At 32.9% G+C, this 12871-nt stretch overlaps 1 protein-coding gene across 1 annotated transcript; it reads left to right on the forward strand.

Moving 5' to 3' along the window:
- Positions 1-4533: 4533 nt before the first annotated feature.
- LOC132162793 (fatty acyl-CoA reductase 3-like) lies at positions 4534-11838 on the forward strand. Its single transcript, XM_088519160.1, has 10 exons — positions 4534-4614; positions 4698-4801; positions 5625-5827; positions 6726-6826; positions 7694-7886; positions 9762-9923; positions 10525-10606; positions 10700-10966; positions 11412-11539; positions 11628-11838. Exons 1-10 carry the CDS (start codon positions 4536-4538, stop codon positions 11782-11784), a joined length of 1476 nt encoding a protein of 491 aa, XP_088375286.1. The 5' UTR covers positions 4534-4535; the 3' UTR covers positions 11785-11838.
- The last annotated feature ends 1033 nt before the right edge of the window (positions 11839-12871 follow it).

The raw sequence follows: 12871 nt of genomic DNA on the forward strand, positions 1-12871 counted from the left end.
TGACCCTTAACATTTCAAATAAATAAATGCTCATATACCAAACCCCATTTTTTAATTGGGATTGCCAATTGTCAAAGCCTTATAAGAAAGAGAAATTATAAAATTCATTCCCTCAATCATCTTTTAAACATCTTCATATAGTAAATTGATGAATCTACTATTGAATTTTTTTAGGACCCACATGAGTCCACAAATCCTATGATAGATATGCAAAGAGAGATATTTAAAAGATGGTTGAGAGAATGATGTGTATCATGCCTCTTATAGGAATCATGTAGATAGTCTTTGTGATTATCTTTTAAGCTCATGGTATGCTAATTGCTATGGTAAGTCTGTGGACCTTTCTTGAAAAGTCAAGATAGCGGTGAACTATCTCAACATTTAAGAATGAGAAGTATTACACATTCATCTTTTGCTCATTTTTTATTTAGCTTTCACAAATCCAATAGTAAATTCATTCATCTCTTATACGGAGATGGACAAAAAATGGGCAAAGAAAAAGGTTCGCAATACTTTAACCACAAATTCAATAGTTAGTTGAGATTATGTGAACATTATGAGATAATTGTAGAATAAAAGTATGATATGCTATATTTCTCATATTCAAAATGCTGCAAATAACATAAGCCACTCAGGCAGACAACATGTGAAGTATAGATCTAATTAAATTTGGAGCATTGAAAAAATTACGGTATATCTCATGTAAGTGTGGATTGTTGCCGCAACTAATAACATAAATATATCAATAATATTATCTCTTTTTGGATCAGGCAAGCGTGGATGGATGCCCTCAATTAGTAATAGAAATAAGAGTATAAAATTCTAACAGTTTCTCTTGTGTCATTTTAAAATTGAAGTGGCTCTTAAAATTACAATTTGATCAAAATTTAATAATGATCAATCACAAGCTCAATAGTGATTTTAAGAGTCATATCATTTTTGGAATGATACAAGAGTAACACAATAGGAACTTGTAGCATTACTCTACATAGTATCAACTCCTCAAGTTTAAGTGTTTATCACGAATAATGCTAGAAGTCATTCTTGTATCACTCAAAAAATGATGTGGTTTCTAAAATCCTCATTAACTTTGTGATTGATTATTATTAAATTTTGATTAAATAATAATTTTAAAAGTCACTTCATTCTTAAAATAAAATAAAATAAACACAAAAATTACTTTTAGATTTACTAGTTCATCACAGTACTTCAATATTTCTAACCCATCAATAAGCCATAAGGCCCATAACTGATTGGACGTTGTTTTGTGTAAAAAGAAAATCATCTACGTCGTCTGCAACCAAGAATCAATTAATGCGGGTGGATGGATCTGCACAATCAATATCATTATAATTAACTGGGAATAACCCCCAACCAGCCCTCTTGGGATCGAACAGGATCCTCTCTAATTTATTTTGAACTGAAAAATATTCAGTTAATGGTTAAGATTTTTCTAAAGAGATCCTGAAGCCATAAATAGAACATCTGTTAATTAATAAAAATAATAATAAAATATTATATATTTTTTTAAAATAATTAAAAAATAAAATTATAAAAAATTAAGGGATGACTGGTCAACCCATTGGGGGTGGCTGGACCACCACAGTTGGGGGCTAAGGGTGGCTATGGCCCTTTGGGGTGTTTCGTCCACCCCCAAGAGCCAAATCTTAAAAAAAAAAAAAAAAAAATTGTTTGGCCCTTGGGGGTGGTAGGACCACCACCAAGGGCCATGGGGTGGTTTCGGCCACCCCAGACCGGCTCAGCCACCCCCAATGGCCAAGCAATTTTTTTTTCTTTTTTTTTTTTTTAGTTTGGCCATAGGATTAGGGGGTGGCTGGCCATTGGAGTGGCTCTCAAGCCACTCCCAACTAAAATGGGGTTGTTCGGCCACCCCCTATGGTCAAGATCGGGTGGCCAAACACCCTTTGTTTTCTTTATTATTTTATTATTATTTTGTAATATAAAATAATATTTTATTATTATTATTTGCTAGTGGGACATATGTCTCATTTGTAGCTCTAAGATTTTTAAGAAGAAATCTTAACTATGAACTGAATATTCTCCGATCCAAAATGGATTGAAGAGGATCCTGTTCCCAGAGGATGGATCTTGACTAAATCTGAACAATCAATATCATTATAATTAACTGGAAAAATAACCCCCAACTAGCTCGGCCCTCCCCCATCCCGGGGAAGTATTGGCCATTCATAATATATTAACTGCACAAATCACAATTAATTCTCCATTCCTTAGCCAATTTTGTCCTCTCACGAGCATTTAGGGGTGGCCAGCCACCTCTATTAAACACACGGGGTTGTTGAACTATGCGCCCCCCCCCCCCCCCCCGGGGGGTTTTAAGAGGACATAATTAAGTATATGTATCTATTTCTCCTACTAGTTCATAAATAAACATAGAGAAATGTTAGGACTAATATATTTTTTTATATTTAGCTCATCTCATCTTATAATTTAAATGGACAATCAATAAGTAACCAGAATAAATCTAAAGCATCATTACATAGATAAATCTCCAAATGTCGGAGTCAAACACCAACAATCAAATTAATTTTTGATTTTTTGTTATATTATTTTTAAATAATTTAAAGACAAAATAACATAGGAATAGAGATTCTAACCAATGTAGGAGTCTAGAACTCTCTAGACTCTAGATACTGAAAACTACACAACACAGGAAGGTAAATAACAAAACAACTAATTAATAGACTCTTATTGCAGAAAAGACACGTCCCCTGCTTCTCTGTCACACGTCTCTTATGGTCCTCCGTACTAATTTGAACTTATTGTTGATAAAGTACTTGAGATTCCCTGTTCGCGTGGAAACCTTAATTAATGTCAACTTATCTGAGTTAGGTTTGTTTCGTGTTATCAGACGATCTTGCGTATTGCGTAGTATTAATATTTCCAACGAATGGTTTATTTCCAACGAATGGTTTCTCTCCAATAACTGACGGGGACGTTGTGAAGTGATGAATAAAAATGTAGTATATTATATTTCTCAAATTCAATTATAACGCGTGTTGGCAATGCAGCAAATAACATAAGTCATAAATACAATTTACAACTTCGGTAGGCAGCATGTGAAGTGCAATTTACCTAAAGTCTAAACCCTAAACCTCAACTAAAATGGGGTTGTTCGGTCACCCCCTATGGTCAAGATCGGGTGGCTAAACACCCGTTGTTTTTTTTTTTTTTTAATTATTTTTTTAATATAAAATAATATTTTATTATTATTATTTGCTAGTGGGATATATGTCTCATTTGTGGCTCTAAGATTTTTAAGAAGAAATCTTAGCTATGAACTGAATATTCTCCAGTCCAAAATAGACTGAAGAGAATCCTATTCCCGGAGGATGGATCTTGACTAAATCTGGACAATCAATATCATTATAATTAACTGGAAAAATAACCCCCAACCAGCCCAGCCCTCCCCCATCCCGGGGAAGTATTGGCCATTCATAATATATTAACTGCACAAATCACAATTAATTCTCCATTCCTTAGCCAATTTTGTCCTCTCACAGGCATTTAGGGGTGGCCGGCCACCTCTATTAAACCACATGGGGTTGTTGAACTATGCGCACACCCACCCACCCACGCGCCGGGGGGGGGGGGGTTTAAGAGGACATAATTAAGTATGCATATCTACTTCTCCTACTAGTTCATAAATAAACATAGAGAAATGTTAGGACTAATATATTTTTTCATATTTGGCTCATCTTATCTTATAATTTAAATGGACAATCAATAAGTAACCAGAGTAAATCTAAAGCATCATTATATAGATAAATTTCCAAATGTCGTAGTCAAACACCAACAATCAAAATAATTTTTGATTTTTTGTTATATTATTTTTAAATAATTTAAAGACAAAATAACATAGGAATAAGATTCTAACTAATGTAGGAGTCTAGAACTCTCTAGATAATGAAAACTACACAACACAGGAAGGTAAATAACAAAACAACTAATTAATAGACTCTTATTGCAGAAAAGACACGTCCCCTGCTTCTCTGTCACACGTCTCTTATGGTCCTCCGTACTAATTTGAACATATTGTTGATAAAGTACTTGAGATTCCCTGTTCGCGTGGAAACCTTAATTAATGTCAACTTATCTGAGTTAGGTTTGTTTCGTGTTATCAGACGATCTTTCGTATTGCGTAGTATTAATATTTCCAACGAATGGTTTCTCTCCAATAACTGACGGGGATGTTGTGAAGTGATGTGAAATAAAAATGTAGCATATTATATTTCTCAAATTCAATTATAACGCATGTTGGCAATGCAGCAAATAACATAAGTCATAAATACAATTTACAACTTCGGTAGGCAGCATGTGAAGTACAATTTACCTAAATTCTAAACCCTAAACCCTAAACTTAGAGAGGATTCTTCTCCATGTATTCTTAGTGGATGCGAAACAATACTATATATATATATATATATATAGACAAACCAGATCCTCACAGTACTCGATCATCAACTCTCTCTTTCTGTGTCTCTCATTCTTTTATCATGGAGTTGGAAAGCATGCCCAAGTTTCTTGAGAACAAGACTATTTTAGTCACCGGTGCTACTGGCTTTCTAGCAAAAGGTACGTATACCCTCTCTTTTTCTTTGTGTATGTGTTCTAACTTCTGAGAGATGATGACTTTGCTTTTGTATCCATCCACGCAGCTTTTGTGGAGAAAATACTGCGAGTGCAACCAAATGTCAAAAGGCTTTATCTTCTCTTAAGAGCTTCAACTCTTGAGTCTGCCACACAACGCTTGCATAATGAGGTATTCTACATTAACTGCTCACATATCTGACATATTTTCAAGCTGCGATTAACTTAAAATTTTGAGATAAATAGTTAAAACGCTTGCATAATAAGGTATTCTACGTAACTGCTTACATATTTGACATATTTCCATATTGTTACGATCAAGTTTAGTTTAATTTTGAGATAAATGATGATTTAATATATATATATATATATATATATATATATATATAACAATCTCTCACTAAGGTATATATGAGCCCATTAGTCTTATAACCCGTCTTTGGGACTACTGATCGGTACTATCATGCAACTTCGTCCTTACCCTATCTGCGAGGGGGCGATTTACCTTGAATCCATGCATGCTGTAGAGTCCCACTCCAACTACGACAAAGACTACCCTTATCTACGATATTACATACCGTTAATAACTCTGATACAAACCCAAAATATTAACGCTTTGAAAATCTTCAAGTGAGATTTTAATACTTGTTGAAGCCATATATACTATATCAAAACTAAACCGGACAACAAAACTAAACTTATGGGTTTGAAGCCATATATACTATATCAACCACTCACATATATATTAACCACTCATATATATGTCATATTTATTAAAGTGGGGGCTAACATTCTACATACTTATTATCGGTTTTTACATGTCATTAAAAAAAATATATTAATCTCAGAACGGCTTCTTAATTTCTTCAAAAGAAAAATTAATTACGCTACCACTAGCTATTTTAGTACTAAATTAACGTGAACGACAATATGTCAAAAAAAATGGACAGCTTTTTTTTTTTTTTTTTTTCACTTCTAATAATATTGTTTCACAGGTCATTGGAAAGGATTTATTTAGGGTTGTCCGGGAGAAGTGGGGTGCAAATCTAGATTCCTTTATATCTAAAAAGGTGATCACCGTCCCGGGTGACATCTCTCATGAGAATTTGGGAGTTAAAGATTCTAAACTAAGAAAAGATATGTGGAAAGAAATAGACATCATCCTGAATTCAGCCGCTTCCACAAGTTTTGATGAAAGGTACTAAACAACAAGCATTGCAGTATTTTAAAATAAGAATATGATTCCTAGAATTTAAAGAACATTCTACGAGCTAGCATGCTTGAATTATAACCTAATATTACTTTTAAAGTTTTGAATGGATTTGGATCTCATCATATTTCTTGCTAAAAAATATTAAAAATTAAAAATTAAGGCTAGCATGTGGGAGGGGCTCTTCCAAGAGAGCTCCTAACTGCGTAAAAGGGTCTCTTGGGTACAGTAATATTAGAACAAGAACTAGAGTTATCCGAAATGTGATGTAAATTTTAAAATTTTCATTGAATTTGAAATGATTATTATTAAATTTTAATCTATTAATGATTTAAAAGATCACATCTAATGAAGACTTTAGTACTTTTTTAGCATTGCTCCTTCATGGTTAGCTCGCTGTTTGAATAAGATCGACTTCCCCATTTGAACAGAACTTCCGAGTTCGGACAAAAGAACCCTTTCTCACATAACTCTACTCAAAGAAAATGAGACAAAAATAAAAGAAGGCATCTTCAATGGCAAGGGATCACTGTCCTTTTTAAATTGATTCATGACTTTCCTAACTATTCTATCTATTAAATTAATCCAGCAAAACGTCAATATTGAGCTAGCTAGCTAGATTGGACTATATATAATTAGCCCAATTATGAAATCAATCAATTTTTTGAAACAATATTTTTTTATAACAACCAATCAAAAATTTATATTAATTAATATAAATATAATAAATTTGATAACAACCAATCAATTTTTTTTTCATTTTTTTTTAAATAATTAAATTTTAAAACATTGTTTAATAATAATTCGTAAACTACGTACAGACATGATTTTTACTTTTTGTTAGTATTTTGTTTCCTTTTTATTTTATTTTCTTTTCTTGTCTCAGATATGACGTCGCACTGGGCATCAATACATTTGGCGCTTTGCATGTTTCGGGCTTTGCCAAGAATTGTATCAACTTAAAATTGCTCCTCCATGTATCAACCGGTAATTCGTAGACATAAAGTTTGCCCTTATTTCTTATATTGAATCTAATGTGTATTAAAGTTCTTTTACTTTCCCAAAAAAGAAAAAAAAAGGAAAGAAAAAAAAAATTAAGATTCTGTTTGTTTTCAAGAAAATTATTCTTCAAGAAAATATTTTTTACTAAAAACATTTTCCACCGATTGGTGTGCACCGGGACCCCTTTGGGACTCTGTTGGGACCCTGCCATAAACACACAACCACATGTCTCAATGAGGGCCTAGTGGAGGCCTAGTCAGGTCTAGGCGGTGCTTGATGGTGTCTCCACAAGTCCCGATGAGGCCCAGTTGTGTCCTAACAAGGTCTCAGCGGTGTCATGATGGGGTCCCAACGGTATCACAACGGGGTCCTAGCAAATCCCAATAAAGGCTCGGCGAGCAGCCTAGTGGAGTCTTGGAGAAGCTCTGGTGGGGTCACGGCGATAGCCCTACTGGGTTCCGGTGAAAGCTTGATGGGAGTTTGTTAGTTATTCGACGGGGTTCTAGAAGGGTCTGACGATATTCTGGCAATGGTCCAATAATTTGGGAATAAGAAGTTCGGACTCAAAAAATTGTTTACGGTTTTAAGAAAGTAAATACTAAATAATATTACTAAAATTAAAAAAGTTTTTCTGGTCAAATCAAAATTATTTTTCATTAATTATTATTTTTCGTTGCTCAAAATATAAAAAATATGAAAAATAGTTTTCAAAAATTATTTTAATCCCAAATAAACGGAGCCTGAAGTTTTTGTTTTGGGCAAGTAAACACTGGAGTTCAATGCAAATGATCCGTTTGTAACTGTAAATGTGTGGTCTTTCAATTGATGGCTCTGATTGACGTTGTTTTTCAGCCTATGTGTGTGGCGAAAAGAAGGGGCAAATACTGGAGAGCCCATTTCAGATGGAAGAGACGCTCAATGGAAGCTCAAGATTAGATATCAAAGCAGAGAAACAACTCGTGGAGGAGTACCTAGACAAACTACGAGGACAAGGTGCCACTGACAGAGCCATCACATCAACCATGAAGGATCTTGGAATTAAAAGGTTTTTATGATTCTAACCAAATATGATATGTAAATCTTTAAACTATCCGTTTATTTTATAAGTTATCCTTGATGAAAAATTATAAGGATGATTAATTAGCTCATGCTTCATATTATTAACAGAGCATGATTTTAGTTCAAAAGTGTCATGATTCGAAACTAAAGATGTACAAAAATTGATTAAAAATGTTAAAGAAAATAAATAACGCAATTTAGTCCCTTTTTTGTTTTTCCCGAGATAAAGGCGATGCATGAGTTTTCTTTCCTTGTAGGTGACGGACCTCGATCCTCTCCATTTCATTTGCAATGGAGAGGAACCAGTTAGTTGTTTTTATGGGGGCAATTTTGTCATTTTATTTTTTATTTTTTTGACAAAAATGCCCTCTTTTTTTTTTTTTTTTTTGACATGTCTGTACAAGAAGGTGGAGGGAGATTCAAACTAGTGACATTCACTTTATTAAATGTGGTCCCAACCGATTAAGCTACCTCTTGAAGACGACAAAAATGTCTTCTTAAAACAACTAAATGGATCCTCTCCATTTCATTTAAAATGGAGAGGATCCTTCTCCGTAGGTGACCCCTGCGTTTATGCATGGACATTTGTTGCCTTATGGATTTAAGGCATGTGTTTCATGCCTAGCGCCTCCTAGAAGGTTTGGGCCCACCTCTTTTGGAGGGTATGTAGGCTTGGCGAGTCAAAGCCCATGAGGCCATTGCAAAAATAAATCAAATATTCAACAAAATTTAATTAGTAACTTATAATTTATTTTGTCATGCCTAGCATTAATTTATTCAGTTGTCCTAAGTAGCAAGCCAATGAGCTCTTTGTAACTTCAGGCATGCACGTCTTGATATCCTTCTAATGTTTCATGGCAGTGAGCTCTTTGTGGCTCTATGCCATGTCCATTTCTTGATGTCCTTCTAAATGCAAGAAAAAAAAAAACACCCAAAAACCTATCTATTTAAAATTAACACTTAAGAGATGAAAAGATTTATAAGTAAGATTTTGGTCCCGAATGTGGCCAATTTCTAATTAAAACTTAAAACCTATGAACATAAATATCTTAAACTTGTACCAAAATGCCTTGTCCAGGTGATTGATTATAATTACTCTATTAAATCTATCTCAAGAGGAATTTTACTTATCCTTTAAACAAAGGGCTTTGATTCCTTCTTGAGAATGATGTTCCAACAATGTTACATGTACCATAGCATTTTGACCGCATTAAATGTCTCACTATTAAATGCATCAAAGTGATATTCCATGTATATTTGAGTTTAAAGTTATCTTAGAATTTAAAATCAATATCATGAAAAGTCTGGGAATTACAATCATTCTTTTCAATAGTGTTTTAACTGAATGACAACTCTTGTGATCCGTTTAATGCATCGCATTTACAGTACCAAAGCATTGATCTGAAGTCACTACTTCATATTATCAAGATAAGTCATCATGATTGATGTATTACAATCTTCACAAATGGAATACTCAATCCCATTACCGACTGCGAACAATATATTATAAACTGCAAGGTTTATGGTTTTAGATTTTCTGTGTAATAATTCATTACTCTCACCATAAACCATATTCAATGAAATTCATAAATCATTTACATGTACATGATAAATAATGAATACAGATAAACATGTAAATATGCTATATGACATATTCTCATTTAAATAAATCAGGGAATAACAACTTTATTCAATATAAACAAAAATGTCTTACAAAATTATTGGAGTTTAGGGCATTATCATTAACATAGATGGCATAATATTAACTTGACACCTTATTGCAATTATACAGTAATAATAGTCTATTTTTTTCTCTAGTTGATTACTTGATTTTGTTCTTTTTGTTTTTATTAATTGCAAGGGCAAGACTATATGGATGGCCAAACACCTATGTCTATACAAAGGCAATGGGGGAGATGCTTTTAGGACACTTTCGAGAGAACCTGCCCCTTGTTATCATACGACCCACCATGGTATCCAGTACTTACAAAGAGCCATTTTCTGGTTGGATTGAAGGTGTGAGGTACTAATTAATATATAGTTTGCACAAAATTATGAAATAAGATCTAATCTTGTTTGGAAACCAAGAAGAGTATATCAATAATAATAATTAATAATAAGGAAAAACTTCACTTAACCCCTTGAATTGTTGCCGCTTTTACAATTACTCTCATAAACTTTAAAAACTCTCAATTTAGTATATTCAGCTTTCAATTTTTTTTCAATTTCACCAATCCGTTAGGATTTTTCATTAAATTCTATCAAAGTTTTCAAAATACCCATATAAAAATATATATACAAAAATTCAAGCATGAATATTTTTGTAACTCCGTTAAATCCTAACCAACGCCTAAATCCTTGCAATTTTTTTTAGGGATATTCTGGAAATTTTGACACGCCTTCATTAGGATATAATGAAAAATCATAACAGAGTGGTGAAATTGAAAAATAAATATATTGAAAGCTAGATGCACTAAATTGATAGTTTTTTAATTTTAGAAAAGTAGTTGCAAAACTGATGGAAGTTCAGGGAGATTAAGTATAGTTTCTTCTAATAATAATAAAAAGAATCGATTTATTCTTTATTTTTTTATAATTAATTCATGCTTGTTTACTCGTTACAGAACCATTGATGGCGTAATTTCTGCCTACAGTAAAGGGAAATTGAAATGCTTTATTGGCCATCATGAGACAATCCTTGATATAGTGAGTTACAATCATTCTTCACTTTCTATGATTGTACACGCACGTATATTTTTTTCAGTAAGCTTCTAGAATTGAACTTGGAAACTCATGCAGATACCAGCAGACATGGTGGTAAATTGTATGATTGTGGCCATGGTGGCTTATGCAAATCAGTCTTCTGAGATCATCCTCCATGTTGGGTCTTCTTGGAGAAATCCAATAAAACTTTCAAGTTTTACAAATGTCATGTTTCGGTACTTCACTGAAAACCCTTTGGCTAGTAAAAATGGAAAATCAATCAGAGTTGACAAGTTGACGTTGTTAAGCAGTATGGCTAGTTTTCGTGCATACATGGCTATTCGGTATGTAATGCCACTCAAGGTTCGTCTAAGTCTAATCCATAACCAAAATTATGTACAAAAATGAAAGCTTTGGGTTTATTTGGTTCTTGTTTACGGTAACAGTTTTCTATTTTATATTTACAAAAACAAAAGCAGTGTAAAAGTATTAGGAAAACAACTTATTTATACAAAACCACCAAAGTGAAATTATTGTTTTTAGCCTCTTAATTTCCAGCTTAAACAAAAATTATCGAAAAATATCATAATTTAACAACTCCTATTAATAGGGCTAGGCATGGTAACTTTCTATGTCAAGGGAAAATACGTTTATTTTTATTTATTTAGTTTTGTCTAGAAAAATTTGGAAAGACGCTATTCTCGGTATCGTACCGTAGCAAAATTTCTATTGCAGCCATTTGGCTTTTGAGAAAGTGACTAATTACAAGGGTTTTAAGATCTTTAAAGTGTTCTCCTCTTATTTCTAGGCATTTCAAATTGCGAAAGCAATTATTTGCCAATACAATCAGGATATGATTATTGATCTTAAGCGGAAGATAAAGTCAGGGATACGATTGGCTGAACTTTACAAACCATATGTTTTCTTTACGGGCAGGTATTTATGACTTATTTTGGTGCTTAAATAATTTTCCAATGATCTTGTCATTGTATCCAATGTCAATAGGCTTTTCATTTCCATACAGATTTGATGACTCAAACACAGAAAAGCTTCGAACGGCTACAAGTGAGAGTGGTGTCGATTCACATTTGTTTGGCTTTGATCCGAAGTGCATTGACTGGGAAGACTACTTTATAAATACTCATATACCTGGCCTCATAAAGTACGCATTGAAAATATAACTTGAAGGATTGTATGTTTTCACTACGAATGATCATGTATTGTGCTTTCTATGAATTTTCTTTTATTAATAAGGCAGTATCCTTGTATATCTGTCATTCTATTTAGAAACTTCCTTAAAGTGTATTAATTACCTATTGTTGTGTAAAATAAACGAAATTAAACTTTCTCGAAGAGTATTGGTTACGGTTGTGTAAAATAAACAGAATTGATGCAAATAAAGAAAATTAAACTTCCATGTTTTTGACTTTATGGATGTAATTTGTAATGGAAAGGTTGGCTTTCTTAAGATTAACCAACTGAAATTTGATTTGAAGAACTTAGGCACAGCTGTGATAGGAGAACATATTCTCGAGAATCACCTAAGCATCACTAGAGGTTGTGGAATTAATCACATCAGCCTAAATGTTCTATGACTTTATATGCAACACTAGTTATGTTTAGATTTTGTTTTAGAATTACTTGATTTCTGATGAAGTAAATATTAAATATTATTACAAAGAAGTTGTTTACCATCATAAATATATAGGGTCATTTAGTTATTAGATAAAATCAATGCAAAGCAATTTTAAATAATTACCAATCTCCAAAGACTTCAACACTCTAATTCAATGACATTAACAAACTCAAATTTCCACATGCAACTGACTTTATAATTAGTAACGGCAAAATAACATAATTTTGGAGTCCATGACACCGCGTGGTTAGGTAAAACATCAAAAAAATCACCGGTAGCAGATACTCTATTGGTTCCTTAGAAATGCTATAATTCTACCCAATATGTAGGGAATCAAAAGAGTTTTCCTACGACTTTTTTATGCATTATTTTAATACAAATTATTTCTTTCTCATTTCTCATCTTTTTATCTTCTATTGTGAATCATATTAAAATTTTGTAAATAATTAAGGGTAAGTAAGAACTATTATCGAGGGACCTGACTTCTATGCGGCAGAGCAAATTACCGCATATCTACAGCTTTTGCTTGGATGGACAAGATTCTACCATGGGCTTTTTACCCAAAAAAAACGACATCGTTTGGTAACAGTAAGCAAAACAAAATTTGCCGTCTATTTTTTTCTATCTATAAA

The sequence above is a fragment of the Corylus avellana genome, chromosome 8, assembly GCF_965113065.1.
Source record: "Corylus avellana chromosome 8, dhCorAvel1.hap1.2, whole genome shotgun sequence".
NCBI classification, from domain to species: Eukaryota; Viridiplantae; Streptophyta; class Magnoliopsida; order Fagales; family Betulaceae; genus Corylus; species Corylus avellana.